Raw genomic sequence first — 23,204 nt, 5'->3', positions numbered from 1 at the left:
CTTTCCCTTCCTTCCTTTCTCCCACCCCTTCCCCAATCTTTGCTTCCTATTTCACATTATCTATTATACATTTAGGTCCTCATTTACACTTTCAGTTTCTCACACCAGAGAAACTATTTGGTATTTAAACATATGTGTCCTATTGATTTTACTTAGGAGTATTGCCTCAGTATGCATCCATTTAGCTATAAATGTCTCTATCATTCCCTAACTCAATGGGATTCATCCCAGGGATGCAAGGATGGTTCGATATATGTAAATCAATAAATGTAATACACTATATTACCAGACTCAAGGACAAAAACCATATGATCATCTCAATAGATGTAGAAAAATCATTTGACAAAATCCAATACCCATTCATGGTAAAAACCCTGCAGAAAACCGTAATAGATGGTCTTTATCTCAACCTGATAAAAACCATCTATGAAAAACCAACAGCCAACATCATATTAAATGGTCAAAACCTGAAATCTTTCAAGCTAAAATCAGGAACAAGACAATGATGTCCACTATCACCACTCCTGTTCATTATAGTTCTGGAAACATTAGCCACAACAATTAGACAAGAGAAAGAAATAAAAGGAATAAAGATGGGAAATGGTATTATTAATAGCAGTTGTACTCATAATACTAATAGATTTATTGGGTACTGTGTGTATAGTGGGCTGAATATTTTATGCACATTATTTAATTTAGTCATCACAGTCTTCCATAGGCAATGTGTTTGTCAATAAATTTGTTATAAATATCTCTTACTCTTAACCAAATTTGTTGAAAAATTCTCAAGTTCATGACTTTCCTCTGCAAGTCATTGGAATTTGGCTCCTGCCTTCAGTATTGCATTTATACTCCTCTAATTAAGCATCTTGTTGACCAATTCAAAGGCTTCTCTTTACTTCTTATCTTGTTAAATCTTTTCTCATCCTTCTAACATTGTTGACTATTCATTTTATTTGTAAAATGTTCTAATAATTATTATGATCCCCATTTCACAGATAAAGAAGTTGAGGTGTCCATGGTTTGAATAACTTGCCCAAATTACACAGCTACTGCCTTTGAGAAAGAGCCAGAACTAACATATTTATATGTTCAAGTTCTTACCCAACTAAGAAATCTCATATCTCAACACAAGCTTCATAGCTTTTTAACCAAGTCCATTTCAAAGATATTTATCTTCAACCTCCCTTGCCAAGTCATCCCTGTGGCTACACTTTGTGAAACTGAGGTTTCATGTCTTGTTAATCACACAGTTCCCTTGTAACCATGTCTTTTTTTCATTATGCATTTGTTTGTTTATATTGTGTGTGTGTGTGTATATATATATAAAATACACAACACAATGTATGTACACATATATAGTGATATAATTACTATGCTTATCTAGCACCTCACAATGATCCCTTATTTTATGGTAAGGGCATCTAAAATCTATATTCTTAGCAAATTTCAAATAAATAAATAACATTGTTAACTATAGTTCCTGTGTTGTTTGTTGTATCCCTAGACATAATCATTCTATCTAAGTACAAAATTTCCCCTCTGGTGTACATGTCCATATTCCACCCCCTGACTCTCATCTCTGGTAACCAACATTCCATTCACTATTTCTATATATTACCCTCTTCTTAAATTCAAAATATAGATAAGGCCACACAGTATTTATCTTTCTGTGTCTGGCTTATTTCACTTAGCATAGTGTCCTCCAAATTCACCAATGTGTTACAAATGGCAGGGTTCATTCTTTTTAAGGTTGAATAGTATTCCATTGTGTATATGTGTCATTTTTTGATCCTGTCATCCATAGATGACCACTTAGATTGTTACCATATCTTGGCTATTATGGATAATGTTGTCACAAATACAGAAGTGCAGATACCTGTATAAGACACGCATTTCATTTCCAGCTACTATTTCTAAATAGTTGCCCCTGCTTAAAAAATGATATAATGTCAATGACATCCTTGGTGCACCATCATAATTTTCTCCGTTGTTTTTCCAAACTTATTTTCACTCATCCTCCTCTCCTCACATCTACATCTCAAACTTGACTGCACAAGAGGATCATACACAAAAGTGGTACTTTGCTCAGTCCCCAGGCAGAATCTCAAAATGATTAAATCAGAGTCTCTTGAGATAGGTTCTAGGCACTGATATACTTTCTAAAGCTCCTTAATTTAATCCAATGGTCAGTAAGTTTGAGAACCATAGTTCAAATGTCAAATACTACACAATATTCTGGGAACAATCTTCCAAACCAGCCTGAGTAGAAGAATGACCTGAGATGGTTATTAACTGCTCATATCCCTAGGTCCCATTAATGAAAATACTAATTTATGAGGTCTATATTGGGGCCCAGGAATGTAGTTAACAAATATCTGCAAGAAGTTCTCAAGTGTTGTTATGGCTTGTATCTAGATGTTCCTTCAAAGCCTCATGCAGTCATAGGTGAGAGTTTCAAAAGTGGCTTGATTAGGATGTGTGAATGTGGATTAAGGGTGTGATACTGGGATTAAGGGTGTGGATAATGAAGGCCCCACTCTGGGTATGGGTGATACCAGTCAATGATTTGTATCCTGAATCAAATATAAAGGGAAAGAAAGAAGGCAGGCTTGCTGCTGCTGCTGCTGCTTGCTGCTTGCTGCCTTCTCCCTGCCACTTGGTGAAATATTTCTCTTCTATGATGCCTCTCTGCCATTCCACTCTGTCCTGGACCCAGGTGACTATGCACTAAAACCTCCTCAAACTGTGAGTTGAAATAAACGTTTCCTCCTCTAACTTGTGGGTGTTGGGTATTGTTATTCTTTGGGTCTAGATGTCCCCCCAAATCCTCATGCAATCATAGGTGCTGAATCTAGAATGTGTGATGCTAGGATTAAGGGTGTGTGATTACTAAATTGGTACACTTATTGGTTTGGCACTGCCCTAATCCTGATAGTTTAGATACGATGTAAGGGGCAGAAAGAGGCTTATCTTCTCCCTTGTTTTTTTTTTTTTGGTACTGGGGGTCCAACTTGGGTCCTTGTGCCTGCACAGCAGGTGGTGAAACCACTAAGCTAAATCCCCGGCCCTCTCCCTTATTGTTTTTGCTGTCTTCTGCTGCCATGAACTGTTGCCCCTGTGCCATGTGCCACCCTGCCTTGGAGCCAGACAATTATGGACTGAAACCTCTACAAAATGTGAGCTAAATAAACCTCCCCCCTTTAACTCTGGGTGTCAGGTGGTTTGTCTCAGCAATGAGAAGGTAAATAAGACAGGTATTTTGTCTCAGCAACAAATAACTAAGACATATGTTCTGTTTAATATTTTCATGTTCTATTTGCTTCTCTTCTGACTTCTAAATCTCATTCTTAAATCATCTTCTCTCATATAAATCTTCCTAAAGTTACCACAATATCCTTCTTCTCTTTTGGTAATCAAGTCTTAACATTATCTCCCATTCAGTCCTCAGACCTGAATAATCTCGATTTTATTCACACTACTCTTCTAACCCAAGACTTCCAACAATTAGCCCAAAGGCTTTTTCTTCATTTATTTTTATTCTGACTTCACTTGTCTATAGCAGTTGAACTTAACTACCCACCCACATGGGAAACATTTTTCTCCGTTGACTTTCTACCTCCTTCTCTGACCAACCTTCTCCATCTCTTTTAAGGAGTTAGTGGTTTCCATCATCCTCTCCCAAAGGTTCCTCACAGATCCTTTTCACTTTCTGGTCTCCTCTGATGCATTATTTTTGGGTGTGTTCATTAATTCTCATGGCTTCAGTAAGAGCTATATATTGAATAGTCTCAAAATGATGTCTCTAATTCTAAGCTCTACACCGTTATTCTCAACAAGCCACCTATTAGTATCTAGGAGCTTACAATTCATCATGCCCAAGAGTAAATTAAATATTTCCCTGCCTACATCAACTTTTATCCTTGCTACTTCTGTTAACATTACCCTGTTTTGAATTACCCAACTAGAAACCTTGAAATCAGCAAAATCTGAGTTTATATCAACCCTTAGTGTATAACTATCAAATCTCCCCCACACCAGCATCAACACAGAGAGAAGGACAATCTCCCACTCACTTCTATCCTGAAAATTTTGCTCTGATCATATTTCCAGCTCTTTATTCTCACCCCTACAAAGTCTCATGAGTTTCTTACCTCAATGATCTATGGCCTCACTTTTACCTTTAGATCATCTTCCACACTTGGTTTTAGAGACTGTTTCCATGGTGATGTTCTTGGCTACCTTCTGAGCTTGTATTTCTCCCTTACTTGGCTATGTTGCCTGGGTTAGCACTGTGAAAATTCTTCTCAAGGTCCAGCCTTCCCCTGAGACCAACTTTCTTGGAACAGATGCTGTGGTGGTTTTCCAGCCATGTCTGTCCTATCCCTATGAGAGGGCACTTGACAAATTCTATTTATAAAACATGTCTAATATCTTTGTCCTTCTCTCTATTCCCTGACCAATCCTAATCCAAGATTTTATTTTATTTTACATGGAACTATTGTAATAGTTCCACCCTAATCTTTCCTTGTTTCCACACAGCCAGCTGATTGCATTAGTCCCCTGCTTGAAGTCATTGCTTAACTGCTCTTTATATTTATTTTTTAAAATTAATTTTATTGGTACATTTAAGGTATACAATATAATGGCCTTCATCATTGGAAATTTGCACCTTTACATAATTTCTCTTGGTTCTTATTCTTTTCCCCTTCCCTTGCCCTCCCTTCAACCCCTCCCTCCCTCCCTATTTACAAAGAGTTTGTTTACATTTTTCATTTTCTCATTTTATTCCATTCCCTTCTTTCATTTCCCCTACCCCTCCAACTTTCCTTCCCCCTTGCACTGTTTCTTCCTATTTTACATTATCTATTATACCTTTTAGTCCTTATTTACACTTTCAGTTTCTCACACTAGAGAAACTATTCAGTATTTACACAGGTGTGTCCCATTTATTTCACTTAAGAGTATCACCTCAATGTGCATCCATTTAGCTATAAATGTCTCTAGTTTCTCATTCTTTATGGCTGAGTAATACTCCATTTTATTAAAAAAAAACACACATTTTCTTTATCCAGTCTCCAGTTGATGGCCAATTGGGCTGCTTCCAAGTTTTAGCTATTACAAATTGTGCTGCTGTGAACATGGGTGCACATATATCACTGTGGTATGATGCTTTTAATTCTTTGGGGGAAGATACCCAGCAGGAGAATAGCTGGGTCAAATGGGACTTCCAGTCCTAGTTCTTTGACGTATCTCTGTACTGATTTCCACAGTGGTTGCACCAGTCTACACTTCCACCAGCAGTGGACCAGTGTTCCTCTAACCCCACAGCCCTGCCAGCATGTGTTATTAGTTGATTTCTTGACAGCAGCCATTCTTTGTGGGGTGAGGTGAAATCTCAGCTTTGTTTTCATTTGCATCTCTCGAATGACCAGTGATGTTGAACATTTTTTCATATGTTTCTTTGTTATTTCTACTTCTTTGTCTGAGAAATGTCTGTTCATTTCAGATGCCCACTTTTGGACTGGGTCTTTAAATTTGGGAGGTCTGATTTTTTAAAGTTCTTTATAGATTCGAGATAGTAGACCTTTGTCTGAGACACAGCAGGTGAAAATTTTTTCCCAGATTGTGGGTTGTCTCTTCACTCTGTTGGTGGTTTCTCTTGCTGTGCAGAAGCTTTTTAATAAGAAGAGATCCCACTTGTTGATTGTTTGTGTTAGTTCATGGGCAACTGAGTTTTTCTTCATAAAATGTTTTCCTACACCAATGTCTTCAAGAGATCTACCTAACCTCACTTCCAGCCAGTTCAGCATTTCTGTTCTAATATTTAGATCTTTAATCCATTTTGATTCTAGTTTATTGCATGGTGATAGGTCTAGTTTTAATTTTTGGCAAGTTGAAACCCAATTTTTCCAGCACCATTTATTAAAGAGGCTATCTTTTCTCCAGTGAGGGTGTTTGGCTCCTTTGTCAAAGATAAGGCAGCTGAGTATGTCTGCAGTTGTTCCTGCATCTTCTAGTCTGTTCCACTGGTCCTCAGGTCTGTTTCTTTGCCAGTACCATGCTATTTTTATCACAGTAGCTTTGTAGTATACTTTCAAGTTGGGGGTTGTGATACCCCCTACTATGTCTCTATTGACTAGAATTGCTTGTACGATTCTAGGTCTCTTCAGTTTCCAAATGAATTTTTGGATTTTTTTTCTCCAGGTCTGTGAAGTATGCTGCTGGGATTTCCATTGGGATTGCATTGAATCTATATAGCAGTTTTAGAAGTATGGCCATTTTCACTATGTTGATTCTTCGTACTCAGGAGCAAGGGATGTCTTTCCATTTTCAGATATTGTCTTCAATCTCTCTTTTCAGAGTGCTACAGTTTTCAGAGAAGAGGTGTTTGATTTCTTTTGTTAGGTTGATTCCTACGTGTTTCAGTTTTTTGAATGCTATTGTGAAAGGAATTGTTTGCCCTATTTCTCTCTCGGTAAGTCTGTTGTCCATGTAGAGGAAAGCTATTGATTTTTGTGTGCTGACCTTATATCCAACTACTTTACTGAATTTGGTTAAGTCTAGAAGACTTTCGGTGGAGTTCTTGGGGTCTTCTATATAGAGTATCATGTCATCTTCAAATAATGACAATTTGACTTCTTCATTTCTATCTTTCTTCTTTTTTTCTTTCTCTTGTCTAATTGCTGTGGCTAATGTTTCCAAAACTCTGTTGAACAGGAGTGGTGATAGTGGATATCGTTGTCTTGTTCCTGATTTTAGTGTGAAGGATTTCAGTTTTTTACCATTTAGTAGGATATTGGCTGTTGGTTTTTCATAGATGGCTTTTATCAGATTGAGGTAGAGACCATCTATTCCAATTTTTTGTAGGGTTTTTATCATAAATGCATGTTGGATTTTGTGAAATGCTTTTTCCACATCTATTGAGATAATCATATGGTTTTTGTCTTTGGCTCTATTGATATACTGTATTACATTTATTGATTTACATATGTTGAACCATCCCTGCAACCCTGGGATGAATCCCACTTGGTCAGGATGTATGATCTTCTTGATGATCTGCATTCTATTGCCAGTATCTTATTAAGGATTTTTGCATCTATGTTCATTAGTGAGATGGACCGATAGCTCTCTTTTTCCATTGGGTCTTTCTCTGCTTTGGGGATCAAGGTGATGCTTGCTTCCAGGAATGAATTTTGGAGCATTGCTTCCCTTTCAATTTCATTGAAGAGTTTAAACAGTAGTGGCAGTAGCTCCTCTCTAAAAGTCTTGTAGATTTCAGCACTGAAGCCATCAAGAACCACATTTTTCTTAGTCGGTAAGTTTTTAATTACATTTTTAATTTCATTGATTGATATTGGATGTTTAGAATTTTTAGGTCTTCTTCATTCAACTTTGTTAATTCACACATATCTAGGAATCTGCCCATTTCTTCTGTATTTTCCATCTTATTAGTGTTTAGTTTCTCAATGTAGGTGTGATGATACTCTAGATTTCTGCTGGGTTCATTGTAATTTGTCCTTTTCAATGCTAATTCAATTCATTGGGGCCTTTTCTTTCCTTTTTCTGATAAGGATAGCTAAGGGTTTGTCAATTTTGTTTATTCTTTCAAAGAACCAACTCTTGACTTCATTGATTTTTTGTATTGTTCTCTTAGTCTCCATTGAATTGATTTCTGCTCTGACCTTTATAATTTCCTCCCTTGAATGAGATTTGAGTTTGTCCTGCTCTTCTTTTTCTAGAACCTTGAGATTCAGCATCAGGTTGTTTAATTGGGCTCACTCTGTTTTCCTAATATGAGTATTCACTGCTATGAATTTCCTTTGTAAGTCTGCTTTCATTGCGTCCCATAGATTCAAATATGTTGTATTCACATTTTCATTTAATTGTAGGAACTCTCTGATTTCTTTTTTTAAAAAAAATTCTTTTATTGGTACATTTTAGGTATACAACATATTTACATTTCCCACTGAACTTGTACCTTTACATGATGCATCTTGGTGCTTATTTTTTCCCCACTCCTAGCCCTCCCTTCACCCCCTCCTCCATTCCCTATTTACAAAGACTTTGTTTCCATTTTTTCCACTTCTCATAATTTTTCCTTTCCCTTCTTTCCTTTCCCCTGCCCCTCCCACTTCCCCTATCCCTTTGGACCTTTTCTTCCTATTTTGTATTTATCAATTATTCATTCTAATCATTGGTACATTTTAGGTATACAATATAATGACATTCATCATTGGAAATTTGCACCTTTACATAATCTCTCTTAGTTCTTATTTTTCCCCCTTCCCCTGCCCTCCCTTCAACCCCTCCATCCTTCCCTATTTACAAAGACTTTGTTTCCATTTTTTCATTTGCTCATATTAATCCCATTCCCTTCTTTCCTTTCCCCTACCCCTCCCACTTCCTTCCCCTTTGCCCCTTTCCTTCCTATTTCACATTATCCATTATACCTTTTAGTCCTTATTTACACTTTCAGTTTTTCACACTGGAGAAACTATTCAATATTTATACATGTGTGTCCTATTTATTTCACTTAAGAGTATCACCTCAATGTCCATCTGATTTCTTCTTTAATTTCCTCTCTGTCCCATTGGTTATTCAGAAGTGTGTTGTTCAATTTCCATGTCTTTAAGAAATTCTTGCAGTTTCTTTTGCTATTGATCTCCAATTTCATTGCACTATGGTCTGATAATAAACGGGATAACTTCAGTTCCTTTGCACTTACTTAAACATGTTCTATGAGCGAGTATGTGGTCTGTTTTGGAGAATGACCCATGCGCAGCTGAAAAGAATGTGTATTCTGATTTTGTGGGGTGGAACACTCTGTAAACATCTGTTAAGTTCCTTCATTCAAGAGTTTGTTTGAGTTCTAGTATTTCATTGCTTATTTTTTGTCTAGTTGATCTATCTATTTGTGACAGTGGGGTATTGAGGTCCCCCACTACTATTGTATTAGTGCTTATTTGATTTTTCATGTCCATTAATATTTGTTTTATATAGTTGGGCACACTAGTGTTTGGTGCATAGATATTTATGATTGTCATCTCTTCCTCTTGGATGGTTCCCTTTACAAGGATGTAGTGCCCTTCTTTGTTTCTCTTAATCAGTGTTGGTTTGAAATCCACTTGCTCTGGAAAGAAGATAGCTACTCCTGCCTTTTTTCAGGCTCCTGTCACATGGAGTATTATTTTCCACCCTTTATCTTTCAGTCTGTGAGTTTCTTTTTGAATTAAATATGTTTCTTGTATGCAGCATATTGTTGGATCTTGCTTCTTGACCCATTCTGCCAGTCTCTTTCTTTTAACTGATGAATTGAGATCATTAACATTGATGGTTATAACTGTTACATATTGACTTATCATTGTCATGACTTTTCCTTTTTGTTTTATTCTCCTCCTTTGAGTTTAATTTCTTGTCATGCTTGATGGATTCATTCTGCTGGGTTTCCTAGGGTTGTGATCCTTGTTGTCTTTTCCTAGGATATTGTCTAAAGTTTTTTGGAGTGCTGGTTTGGTATTCATGAAGTTCCTAAAGTGCCCTTTGTCATGAAAGTGTCTTCTTTCTGCATCAATTTTGAAAGATAGTTTTGTAGGGTACATCAATCTGGGTTGGAGGCTGATTTCCTTTTGGACTTGAAATATGTCACTCCAAGTTCTTCTTGACTTGAAGGTTTGTATTGCAAAGTCTGCTGTGATTTTGATGGGGTTTACTTTGTATGTGATTTGTTTCTTTTCTCTAACTGCTTGTAGAATTTTGTGCTTCTGTTGGGTTTCTGGAATGTCAACTATTATATGCCTATATGTAGATTTTTTTTTTTTGATCAAGGCTAGTTGGAGTCCTATATGCCTCATTTATCTGTATGTTAAGTTCAATTTCCCTGCTTGGGAAATTTCTGCCATCACTCTGTGAACAGTTTTTTTCATGTCATCTGCACTCTCTCCTGTTTCTTCATTGACTCTGATCAGTCTTATGTTATTCTTTTTTGCATTGTCTAGCAGCTGCTGGGTTGATTTCTTGTAGTCCTTTACTATTTTAAAGAAATTTTTCTTTTCCTGGTCACTAATTGCAATCTTATCTTCTATATCTGAAATTCTGTCCTCACATTGGCTCATTTTGCTGTGTAAACTTCCAGTGGAGTTTTTAATCTCCTGGAAATCTGTTTGTATCTGTTTTATGGATTCTGTTTGTTTCCTGTGTTGGGATTCCATCATGTTCCTCAGCTCCTCTATTTTTTCATCTGTGTCCTCTCTAGATTTATTAATCATATCTTGCACTATGGGTGCAATCTCTGCTGTTATCTGAGATATTATTTCTGATTTTATTTTTTCATGATCCTCTTTTGTTGCCAGTTCAGGGAGTACAGGTAGTTGAATATCAGATTGTTCCATCTCGTTTTCCCTTGGATTGCTATAGGTGATCTGGAAGTCTAGTTTTGAGACTTATTTACGTGTCTTCTCATTTCAATGGGGTGGTGGGGGAAGGTGTGCTGCTGGCAAGACTCACCTTCTTGGCTCTGGGCAGGGCTCTGCTCCTCTGTGCTGGTGGCAGTGGTATGGCAGCCTGAAAGGCTCAGCTGTTGGTGCTGGGGGCCTCTGCTCCTCTCTAATTGCTGTTTAAATAGAGTAAAAATTCAAAGTTCTTTGCCTTCCCAGACAAATCCTCCCCTTTGGCTCTAGTGAACCTTTCTAAATTTTTCTCCAACCAGTTTGTTTCTCAAAGACTTTTGCCTAATCTTGGCCCCTCCCCTATCATTTCACCTGTCTGGTGTCTTGTCTGTTTCTTTTAGTGTGGTAACTCTGTACCCTTCTCTATGTCTGTATGTCTCTGTTTCTCTCTGCCATTCTATCTCTGTCTCTCATGCACACACACACATACACACCCCACTCTGAGCACATTGACTCTATAATAGCCTTACCTACTTTACTTACCTAGAAATTCTTGAATGTGTTTTCCCAGAGTCTCCTTTTTTCTGGCATGTTTTCTGACATCTCTTGCCCTAAGACAAAGGCCTTACTTTCATGTGTGTTCTTTTAATGACATCATCTAATGTGTTGCATTATAGTTGCACACCCACATGACTGTTTTCTCCATCACACTCCAGGTTCTTCAAATGTAGAGAAAAGTTTTCCCCTCACACCTAGCTAGTCTTGTGCCTAACAAGTAGTAAGCATTCCATGAATGTCAATTGATTAACTGGAATTGCTAAATTCTTTTTGATCAGTCTACAAATGGTGGCCAGGAACCAAATCTGTTCCACCACCAGTTTTTGTAAATAAAAATTTTCTTGGAATGCAACCACTCCCATGCAGACTCACATTATCTATGACCTTTCCTATGCTTCTGTGGTAGAGCTGAATAGTTGCAACAGAGGCAGTAGGGTCCACAAATCCTAAAATATTTACTATTTGGCCCTTAAAAGTTTGAATGATCCTTGCTTTAGGTCACAGAAGTATTCTTATGAAATGTTTAATGCAGTTTTTTATATAAAAGTAAAATTTTCATTGTTGATATGTGTATTCCAAATTTGTTCTAATAGAAACAGGCATGCTGGTTCCCATGCTTTTAATGGTATCAAGGGTAGAAAGTTCCAGTAAATGAGAAAAAAAATCATAATTTTGTCCAAAAAGCTTTCAAACTACTCATTTCCTTCGCTGAGAGTTCTGTAGTTCTGTTTTGTGCCATGGAGCACTTTCTTTTCTTTCTTTCTTTTTTTTTTTTTTGTGGAACCACTGGATGGTTTGGGAAAAAAACATTGCTATGGAAGCATGGGTTTAGAAGATTTAAATAAAGCAAAACATTTCTCCAGGGAAATATATTAAAAACCATGTGTATTTATGATGTTCCCCAGACCAGATTCGTAAGTCTAAAATAATCAGTCTTTGCCACTGGGAAGAGGCATCTTGTGGGCTGATGCGGGAAGAGGCATATTCAGTGAGTGCCTTGCATTCTTCCGTGTTGCTTTGGCAGGGTGTTAATGGGATTACCTACACTTCATTTGGAGAAGGCTTGGCCTGGAATATGTATCTGGATCTTACCTGAATACCCAAGGAGAACTCTTTACATCATAAATATCCCTAAGCCCTTGCATAGATGTTAAAACCTTGGGTGCCTTTGTTGTGGTCCTTAATTCTGTTAATCGCCCTAGGTAAAGATTAGCTGCTCTTGTCAATTTAATTCAGCTTCAAACAAAGCAACAAGGTCACTATTTTTTTCCCTTCTCTCTCTCCCTCTCTCTCTTTGCCAGCAAACAGGATTGAGTTGTCATGTAGCTCTAATAGGCAGCGCGGGGAATCGTTAGTCCACCTCAACGCCCTGACTGATGGGCACTTCACTTCAATCATCTGCCTGAGCAGTGGTGGCCCAGTACTATTGACACTGTGTCAGCTGCGAGAGAAGATGCCTTAATCGGCCCCGACACCCTCTGCATTGATTTGACAAGTTGCTGTAATGACCTTCTTGTTTTTCTGAAGGATTACTGTTTACTCGGGAGGTGCTGCTGACTAAATGTACTGCATTGTCATGGAAACGCTGCCTCCCCACCAGGCCTGGGTAGAGGGTGACATTGATAGGAGACTCTGAATATTTCAATGAACTGGTCTGTCCCAGTAGTACTAATTCTAGCCCATTAATCAGACCTACTCTGAAGAGTCAACCAGAATTAGAGGCCATCTTTGTTGGGTCCCCTGTAAAAGACCATTTGCTACAAAATTCATTATGTTTCCAAAATTCATTTATAGGTTTTCCTTATGGTGAGCAAATGCTGTTCACTGTGGCCACCACCTGGACTTTACTGCTGTTTATCTTTTCCTGAAAGAGGCTGCATCGGGAGAAACCACCCTGAACTTGGGGTAATTCCATGCAACTGACAGTGTGTTAAGTGCCACTAGATATATTAATAAGAATTGCTCTTTGAATGTTAGCCATTATTATTATCATCCTATTTCACTGATTCCAAGATAAATAATTTTCCCATCCTAACATTTCAGAAATTGGGTAGATCTTATAAATCAATCGCAGTTTACATTTGTTGTCAGTCAAGTGGCAGTTATGACATAGCTGGGAGAAAACCCTCCACTGACACCTTGTTGGAACAAAACAGCAACATCAAACTGTCAAAGATTCAGTATTGCAGATTTCATAATGAATGCTTTATATGTTTTGCTTTTTGAATCCTTAAAAAAATCTTTACACAATTACATACCGCATTGTTTTCCTGCACAACAAGAAGTCCAAATGCAAGAGGTTGCTGGCATTGTTTCCGCAGCTCAAGAACATGAGAGCCAAAGGCTCAGCAGTTCTTTTCATCTTTTCCTCATGGACTCAAGATAGTTGCTGTGGCCAAAGATGTCATTTCCTAATTACAGACAGAAAGTGAAACACAGGCAAAAGAATACAGTTTTCAGCTGCATCAGCCCCTACTATGGCTTAGATATGGTTTTTGCATATTTCCAGGGGCTCCCGTGTTGACATTTAATACCCGTTGTGAAGAGGATGGAAATGGTCCTTACATACAGGTAGGGCTTTGGGGAGGTAATTAGAGTCAGATAAAGTCATTAGTGTGGAACCTCCATGATTCAACACTGGTGGCTTTATAACAAGAGGGGAAAAGATCAGAAGAGACTTGAATGTGTGCTCTTGTTTCTTGTCATGTGATGCCTGCACTGCACTGGGACTTGCCTAGCAAGAAGTCAGTCATCCCTGAATATCTAGAACTGTGAGATAAACAAACTTATTTGTGAGTGTCCAGTGTCAAGTATTTTGTTCTAGTAACACAAAATGGATTAATACAGCCCCTTTAAGAGGTTGTTTTACTTTACTATTCGTGATTTACACTCATACCTCAGCTACCCCTCTCTACATGGGAGACTGGGATTTTTCAAAGTCATGGCCTATTGCTACCCTTACTAAAACTAGGATTATGTTACTAAGGAAGAACAGCAGGATGGATATTGAGTAGACAACTTGAGGCTCTGCCTCACTGCTTGTACAGGTCATAAAATTGAAGCTTAAAAAGTTAACCCTGGGAAGGTCGTGAGTCAGGTGCTCCTTAACAATATTAAGAAGAGTTTGCATTTTTCAGATCAGCTGTGACCTTCAAAGTGTTGAACAATTCATTCTTATCATGGCCTCACCAAATAAATATTGATGTGAGGATAAACATGCTTTAGGTAAAGGAGAAAACAAACTTACAGAGATTGGGTAATTTGACTTTATTGTCACAAGTTGATCTTACTCCAGCATTCGAGTACTGGATATTATGCCACATGTCACTGTAAGAAAAGTTTGTGTTCAGTAACAATGCTGACGGCATATTTCTCTCCTGCCAGGAATCCAGCCAGCAGTCATGAGAAGAACCCATTTTTGTGGATATCTATTATTTGTTTGATGTTCTTTAAGTGTGCAAAGAATGTCTGGCTGCTTTTCTAAAATCTTAAATGGAGACCACGTGTCCATCTTTTACTGCTTATTTTAAAACTTATTAGCCATGGAAGTATTTTATCTCTTGGGGCCTTGTTGACTCATGACTTCCCTGGGAAAATCCTAAACAACTTCCACTATAATTTTAGAAGCTTTTTAGAACTGAAAAAGTAACTGAGGCCTAGGGGGTGCAGAAAGGGACTGGAAGCTCCGAAGTGTGGTGAAACTGAGAAAGATGATTATCAGAGTCAAGTCACCCGGATAGCTACTCATACATTGGAGAGGTGGTTTCTACTTCCAGTCTCCATCCTCTATGGTAGATTCTCTTCTTCTCACCCTCCTCTTCCTTGAAATCTCTCCCACCACCCAGATGACCTTATCTGAAAAAAACACAATTGCACAGACCAGAGAATCCCAAGATGGCAAGATAGGTATTACAAGACAGGGCCCCAAAACATCATTTAAGTACCTGGATCCAGAAGTGCCTAATGGTGTGTATCACATTGCTCATTTCAACCTAGATTAAATAAACCAACAATAAACAAAGAATGTCATTATCTGGTTTAACAAAAAAGTCTCAATTACTTTCAATAAAAATGATCCTAATATTTCAGGAACGACGTACTATTGCTAAATAAAGCCAAAGTACAGCCAACTGAAAAGTTTAAAGGAATGTAAACAGGGCAGTTATCTAAGGCTGCTTAAGGACAAGTACGATATGAGTTGAAAAGAGGGGTCCCAAAATAAGGTCAAAAACATGGAGGATGAGTTCCAGGTTTCCTATCTATCTATCTATCTATCTACCGTCCGTTTCTCATGTATCTGGATCAATAATATTCACAGATGATCTTGGGATATAGATTTATATAGACACAGATATAAACATAAATACGTGGTATTTATCACATGAATGCATGTGTGCATGCACAGGTATATATATTATGTAGTTATTTTTCAAATCGAGGTAAGTGTTCATGTGATTGAATTAGAAGTACTTTTAAATAAATTTTGATTTTCTCAAGACACCAACATTTTTTAATTTACTTAAGCCTCAAATTAACAGAAAAGATAGCACTATTACTACAACGACATAAAGGTCAATGAAGATTTGTGGGGGTGTGTGTGCTGTGGTCCAGTGGTCAACTACAAGCTGTCCTCATCTCTTTCTTGCAGAAAAAGCATCAGAAACCCAAGAGCTGATGCACTGTTCCTAGCTCCTAAAACCACTTTTTCAGAATGAAAAAAATGATGATGAGTTTTAAAATGCAATAATTATGTATATTGGAGTAGAATCTATTGGTCGTCCTTGTTTGCCTATTTTATTGGAGAAGAATCCATTAGATCATCTTTGTTTAATTTTTTGACTATTATATAACATATTTATAAATATCTTCATAGAAGGATGCAGGCATATTTCACATGCCATGCTGGTTGTGCCTGCTGTACAGGATATTGGGATGCACAAACCAGCAGATAGGCAATGCTCACCTAGGCTCTAAGAGACTGCATTAAATAAATACCAAGATGACAGAATGTAACAGTGATTCACACTATAATTGCTAATAGGCTATGCATTGTCTGTTATTCCCATAGTGCTACCACTGAGTCAAATTAAAGGACAAGGGAAGTTAGATTTGTGTGTCACTTTAAGTTGAAACATGCTTCAAAGTGCTACTTAGGCGTAATAGAAGAATACCTATATACCATCATCTGTTGGCATGGTGATGTGTGAAGGCAAGATAAATGGGCCGTCAGCTGGAGCAGGGACTAATGATGGCCAAATCAGCAGTTAACAAGCTGGGGGCCTGACATTCATTGGGCTGTGGGAGAGAGAGAAAACATTGATGGTCCTCCTATCAACACTGATGAGGGGAAAAGTTCATCGACTCTTGTGAACCCAGACCTTACACGAAGAGTCCCTTTGTGTGCTAGTGCCAGATGCAATGGTCGGAGCATCACAATACTTTACATCATCCCTTCTCAAGGCCTATTCCCTCTGTTGTTCCAGATTCATTGCCAGATACTTCAAGGGAATCACGAAGCACAGTTCTTGGCAGAGGGAAAATCAATTAGTTACTCATGTTTCAGACCTGTAAAACATACTTTTCTTTCTTCATATTAACAATGGCTTGAATGTGGTTTGCCTGCTCTGAAATGCTGCTTGAAATTTCCATTATGGTACTGTAGGGAGGTGAGGCATTTAAAAGGTAAAATTAGGTTCTTATGAGGCATTCATGCCTTCCTCACAAGAGCCATTTGTTATAAAGCAAATCCACCTCCATGTTCTGCTCCTTTTGCAAACACTTGCCCTTCTGCTTTTGTTGTGATTTGAAGCAGCAGAAAACTCTCACCAGAAGCTGAGTCAATGCCAGCATCTTGGCTTTAGACATCTCACTTTCTAGAACTAGGAGCCAAAATAAACCTCTTTTCTTTATAAATTATCTAGTTTCAGGTATCCTGTTGTAGCAACAGACAATGACTTAAAACAATGTCCAACAATGCCCCCCCCCCACGCCCGCTTTGGTTATCTGTTTTCCTATCTTGATGGAAGATTTTTCCCATTGCACCATTCCAGAACAGAATACTAACTAATTTAGAAAGAAAGCATGTCAGTAATTTATCTCTGCTGGGCCCACCACCAAGCTCACTCACCCATAAACTCAGTCTACTCTTCTCCAACAGGATCTTCACCCATGAGTGTGGTAGGAAGGAGATTTACATTTGGTACCTCAGGACTGCCCTTTGACTTTGTTCTTAGTCCTCTCTTCCATTTCACTTTGTTTGCTCCATCCATCTTTTTCCTCATTCTGTATTTTTGCTTATTCACAGTGACCACCCATCTAGGTAACTTACACTCATATTTTGTACCTAAGGTATGGTTCCTACAAAGTTGCCCAATGTGATTGGGGTCATAAAACTGTTCTGGAGAGGACATGTATGCCTATCCCAGGTAACTACCAAATGGACTGAAATGGAATAAGTGATCAAAGAATATCAAATCCAATGTATATAGATGATGCTGGACATAACTATGTATCATATCTGTCATGGTCTAGTAACCAAAAAGGGAAGTGGTCTCTATGTGGGTGGCACCCTCCATCAAAGAACACTAAGACCCTCTGTTTTCTCATCCCCAAATCAGGGCATAGATAACAACTAGATAATCTGACAATATTCTCCCTAAAACTATTATCATGATGATTAAGGTATTAATAAATGACTTATTATTAGTACACATTTCCATATTAATAAGAGTCACTTGGTGATCTAATAGCTTCACACAAAGGAGTGCTATAGATATCAGAATCGGACTCTCTTGGCAGATAGAGGAACCTTCTAATTCCTCTCAAGGCCTTCTGCAGAGACAGCTATCACTAGGGTATCCATGAAGAGCTTTTATCACAGAAACAGCCATACTTGTGTGTGTTTATTAGTCTCAGGCAGTGGAAGAAACCTGATGTCAGCCTATCCTAGAGCAGATTCTCCAAGAGAAGATGGAGGAAAGATAGATAAATGATTAGAAATCTTACTTGACCTTCATAGCCAAAGATAACTGTACTTTTTAAAAATGATGAGCACTGCATAGTACCCTAGTGGGATTTTGAGACGGGAGTGACCTTTGCCTAGACTGGCGAGAAATCTGTGAAATTTAACTGCCCCCCATGTTGCCTCTTCCTGCATCACTCCCTTTCACTCACTAGTTTTAAATTTCATGCTCCTGCCTCTCAGTATTACCTCTGTTTCTTAAAGTGACAATAGTCTGTGGCCTACAGATCTAAAGATGTTCTCTCCTCCTGTCAATTCACCTAGAAATCTTTCTGTCAGACCATAAGTCTCACTTTTGTTGAGTCCACTGGGGCTCCAAGTGTGATGCCCAGATTAGCAACTGATATGTCTCATGCAGAGCTTGTTAGAGAGGCAACTCCTTGTGGCCCTGTCTGGCTTGCTCATTTCAGAACATGGAGACAAATGGCCAAGCATTTTCCATCCATTGTAAGGTCTCACCCATTGCAACAATGTCCTTCAAATCAGATCATGTGCCTGTTCTCTCAAAGTCCTTTGTGCTCAGGTGGTCCTCATGGAAGTTGCTAACACATTGTTCAGGTTTAATAAACATCTACTGGATGAACAAATGATTCCAAAGTAAATGAGGGGCAGACTCATGTTACAGTCAAATGTCTAGGCTCCGGAGCTAGGTGGTATGAGATCTAATTGTGAAGGACACTCCTGGTTAAATGGCCCTAGACGTTACTCAGCCTCTGTTTCTTGGTAAAACAGATAGTAATGGACCCCATGTCATAGGCTTGGCATATGAATTCAATAATCCTAGTAAAGTAAGCACTGTATATACTAATATAGAAAAAAGACTTCAGTTCTGATACGGAAGTCAAAGTCAGAAGGATTGACTGGATTCCCCCAAGAAGGATACTTGGAATCAGAATCTGGAATGTGTATATATATTCTATGTCTTGGCACTTTTCAACACAGTGTATAAAGAACTCCTCTGGTGATGTTTTCCACACAGTTAATGGTGTTGATAGATTTGAAGCAGAGATAATAAGAGCAGAGATTTGCTGCATGGTCTCTCACTCCTTCCCTTCTCCTCTTTCTTTCTCCAAGCCCCCTTTTTTCTCTCTTTTCTCCTATTGCCTGTTATTATCTCCCACCTGCATTCTTTCATCTTTCTATCCATCTCTTTCCTTTGTATCTGCCATCACTCTGCACTCTCACCCTAATGGCTTCCTTACTTCTCTTGCTCTCTTTTCCCCAAATGCTTCTTGAACTATTACAATTGGTTTCTGCCCAAACTTTTAAATGCCACAAAATCTTTGCGATAGGCAAAGGTTATAAATCACTCTCCACAACCCTCAGCTTTTAGCCCAAATGAGCATGCTAGTAAAATGTCATGGAAAAGGAAAATTAGTGCAACTGAAGCCCTCAAAATTATTTTGTTCACCAAACCTAAAGTATTTCCTTGCTTTTCCTTTGGCAAAGGCTCAAGGTTACACAACTGAGTATAAAGCAAAGGCAGGAAGGAGAGGGGCCATCTTTGAGGCTCTGGGTACCTTACTCTGGCCACCTGACTGCCACAGGACCCACAGTAGACAGGCTGCGGCTAACTGGGCACCTTACTCACATCCAGGCTGGAGAGGGTCTCTAGGCAGAGCTGCCTTCAGAGTTAGTAATCTCACTGTGCCCAGAGCCTGGGGCAGCCTCCTCTAAAGTGCTACAGTGATGGTTCTCATGTTTGGTGGGAGTTTGGCCAAGGCCACTTCAGAGAGCCCTTTAGTGTGGAAATTGTGTGATTGTATTACCCGCTCCCAGCCCTGTGGCTCTAGAGGCCTTGCTTAAGGTGAGCACCCTCTCAGCCATCTTGCAATCATCCCTCCTATGGATTCCAACTTTTCATGGATAAATAGTGGGCCCTTTGATGCCTACATAATGAGCAAATGCCTCCCTCCAAAGTGGCCAAGAACATGAGGGCATTGCTCTCCTGGGGCAGATGTTTTCTAGAGAGGAAAGTTACAGTGACAAAGGACCATGCCTCTCTGTGTCCGGCCTCTCAGCAGACAGCCTTTCTGCTGTTTTGGGAGCTGTATCCACCACTCTCCCTAAAAGTCAAATCGAATGTATGCCCCTGATCCTACTGCCAGCCGAACAGGTGACTCCTGCCAAGGCAGGAAGAGAACGGGGCATCATCTGCTCCTACCTCCGACTATCCTTCATTTCACTGAGCTCACGCTTTCCCTCTTCATGTCACTGAAAATGTTATTTATCGATCCGGCTGACAGCGGCAGTAAATAGAGCCTGGGCTGTTTTACATCGCTGATGAGAAGCCAGGCTCCATAACTCATCAGGCCCAATCTGACTCCCCATCAGTCCTCTTCCTCTTTTTCTCTTCTGTATCTCATTACAGAAACAGGATTAATACACATGGACAGAAGAGAAATGAGTTCAGCTGTTCTTTGGGCTTTTGTGGGGAGACGAGCACCCTCCAGAATTCCTTAAGAAGATTGACGGACAGGGCATCCTGTTGTCTGTCTGCACACCCTCATCGAGGCCCATTAGCTGTGTGCTAATGATAATAGACTGGAGGGGTCCACACACAGCGGGCTTGGTGTAGCAGGCTCAGTGTAGGGAAAGAGACCCCCTCCTGCCTTCTTGACCTGGCTGCAGAGCTTGTGGGCCATGGGTATCCTGAGCAGTAGAATGAACACGGCACCTCTTCTGGGAATGCCTATTTTACTAAGATTTAGAGGGTAAATGTGTACTAAAGTAAACATGCACTTACCTTAAAGTTGAATGTAAATAGACATGAATTTTAATGGGAAACTTCAAAAGAATTTCACCTATTCTTGTGATGTGCTGCTTGAGCTATTCTTCACACTCTCGGTGACAGGCAATCACTCTGTTCCTGATTTGGGGCCTTCTCATCTGAAATACTCAGCAACTAGCCCACCTGTACATCCTGCTCTTCTGAAGGCACCAGGTCTCTGGAGTTCAACTGGAAACAGTGGACAAGGACTCTATTTCAGAGGAAGGGGCTTGTGGATAGATGCCTTTGGGCTGGAGGATAGGCACCCCAAGATAATTTTCCAGCCCTCATCCTTTGTTGGCTTGTCCTTAGGCCAATCATTGCATACCCCCACCATCACAACCAATTCCATCTCCCTCTCTATGCAATGGGAATTGAAGTATCTGCCCTCCTGGGTCTTAGTGAGGATCAAATAAAGAGAACTGTTTGTTAATTTTTGTAAACAGGATTTTTCTGCAACATGAAAACAGAATGAGCACTGGTTTTTGATGGCAGATACATCATCATCAGTGAGGGACTGGGAAATGTCTGCACATTATAAATAATTCCACTGTGTAGACCACAATCTTTATCATCTCTGAGCACCTACTAGTTGAATTAAGGCCAGATGCTGGGAAATACACAGGCTAAAATTAACTCTGTTCTAAAGAACACAGTATCTGTCAGAGAATCAAACAAATGCTCCTAATGCACAACAACTAGAAAGCAATAAGAAGCAAGAATATCCAGTCATTGTGTGTTTTCATTTTTTGTAATAGAAAGACAGATAATCCGGGAGTAGTGGGAAATACCTGTAATCCCAGCACTTGAGAGGCTGAAGAAAAAGGATCCCAAGTTCCAGCCAAGACTGGGTGTATTAGTAATTTAGTGAGACCCTGTCTCAAAAACAAAAACAAAAGCAAACTTATGAAGGCTTATGGAATGCCAGGCACTATTCTAAAACAATCTGAATTATCTTCTCTAAATAGTGTAATAAAAATGCACTGTTTAACTTCATTTTTTAACTGAAGAAATACAAAGTGAAGAAATTATCTTCCTTTTTTAATTGGAAAATTGAGGCTTAGAGAGATAAAAAACGTAGCCCATGATCCTATAGTGTTTGGATCCAGATTGTTTTGTTTTGTTTTGGTTTTGGTTTTGGTACCAGGGATCCAACTCAGGACCTTGTACTTGCGAGGCAGGTGCGGTGTCACTGAGCTAAATCCCCAGTCCCAGATTGGTTTGATTTTAAAGCCACTTGTTACAAGGCATCTTCAGCCACGTGGGCAGGATATTCCCCGACACACGAGGGATCCCAGATTCCTCACTGTGCCTCAGTTGCTTCATTTCAAAATATATTAATTTAGATCATCTCAGTTCTGGGATTCTAGCTATCCTCGTGAAAAGGGAGAAGAGGCAGAATTAAACTTCCATTCTTCTGGGAGCTTGTGAAATTTACTCTAGCGGGAATGAAGAAGGTGTCATCAAGCCCTAAATTAGGTCTCATTTATCTCTCTGTAGGTGATATCTTTTATTTGGGAAAAATAAGGATGGGATGAAAACACCTATAACTCATTCAGTGCTTTGAAATAAATATTGAGGAGCTATATTTTTATTTACAAAATATATAACCATATGTATAATCTGTAGTGATATGTGATATATATTTATATGGTATACAAGTATAGTGAACAATAGCAGTATATTTATAACCATACAAATATTTATCGTTATTTTCATTAGTATTATTAATATTTTTGAATGTTAGGCCAACACTTCCTTCTTCTACCTTCAGAGCTTGAAACATCTCACCTCTTATTCCTTTCTTCCTCCTCTTTAAAGTTGCTGTTCCTTGTTTCCCAGCTATTTCATAGTTCCTAACTTTGCTTAAAAGCATTTCTAGTTTCTCACATTGAAAAGTGGATTGCAAATGAAGTTTAATATGGAATATTTTGTACCAAGAAAACTAAGGCCCCATTTTCCCCCCTAATGAATGCCAAAATCATCACAGACTCTAGGCTCATGAATAATGTATATTATCCAATTAAGTGCAAATGCTGTTCAGTTCTTGCAACTGGTATATGATGCCAGTTTGGGCCTTAAAATGGGCACTGATGCTGGGGATGGGAGGTGGGCTTGGGAAGGCTTGTGTGGTTGTGTGTATGTGTGTCTGACAGCTAAGCCCCACAACCTGTACCATGTTCATTGTGTCCTGGGAGTTATACCACCCAGGCTTGAGGCCACAGAGAGATGTGAGAATTTTTCCAACCATACATAGAATCCTCTCAAATATCCAAATACCCAAACCTGCTTCTTAATAGAGCAGGAGCTCTGGATGGTCACTCTGTCCTCTGGTTGCCAAACTGCCAAGTCTAATTGGGCAGCAGATACCTCCTTACTTCCCAATGCTGCACTACTTCAGCTAGGTTGCCACTGGAGGCCTCCTCTCCAAGGAAGCTACAGCAGCGACTTTGTGGGTGGTTTGTTT

The 23,204-nt window shown here is 39.1% G+C and overlaps 1 protein-coding gene across 8 annotated transcripts in view; it reads left to right on the top strand.

Moving 5' to 3' along the window:
* Lrmda (leucine rich melanocyte differentiation associated) overlaps positions 1–23,204 on the top strand; it is a 1,370,443-nt gene that overhangs the window by 1,229,299 nt on the left and 117,940 nt on the right. Inside the window, exons 10-12 of one of the 8 annotated variants that reach the window (XR_015440504.1) lie at positions 12,741–12,851; positions 13,456–13,517; positions 14,331–23,198. The exons of 3 other annotated variants lie outside the window; for them this stretch is intronic. Coding sequence is in view for 2 of the 5 variants with exons in the window: in XM_087185380.1 (XP_087041506.1) it covers positions 12,741–12,756 (16 nt within the window). In the remaining 3 variants the exon portion in view is untranslated. 4 more of the 8 variants (XR_015440505.1, XR_015440522.1, XM_087185380.1 and 1 more) reach the window with 4 other exon arrangements.

The sequence above is a fragment of the Heterocephalus glaber genome, unplaced genomic scaffold, assembly GCF_053883595.1.
Source record: "Heterocephalus glaber isolate CG9 unplaced genomic scaffold, H.glaber_assembly_v1.0 deba00001497, whole genome shotgun sequence".
NCBI lineage: Eukaryota > Metazoa > Chordata > Mammalia > Rodentia > Bathyergidae > Heterocephalus > Heterocephalus glaber.
The sequence above is the reverse complement of the archived record's forward strand: the minus strand, read 5'-3'. Positions and strand labels throughout refer to the sequence as shown.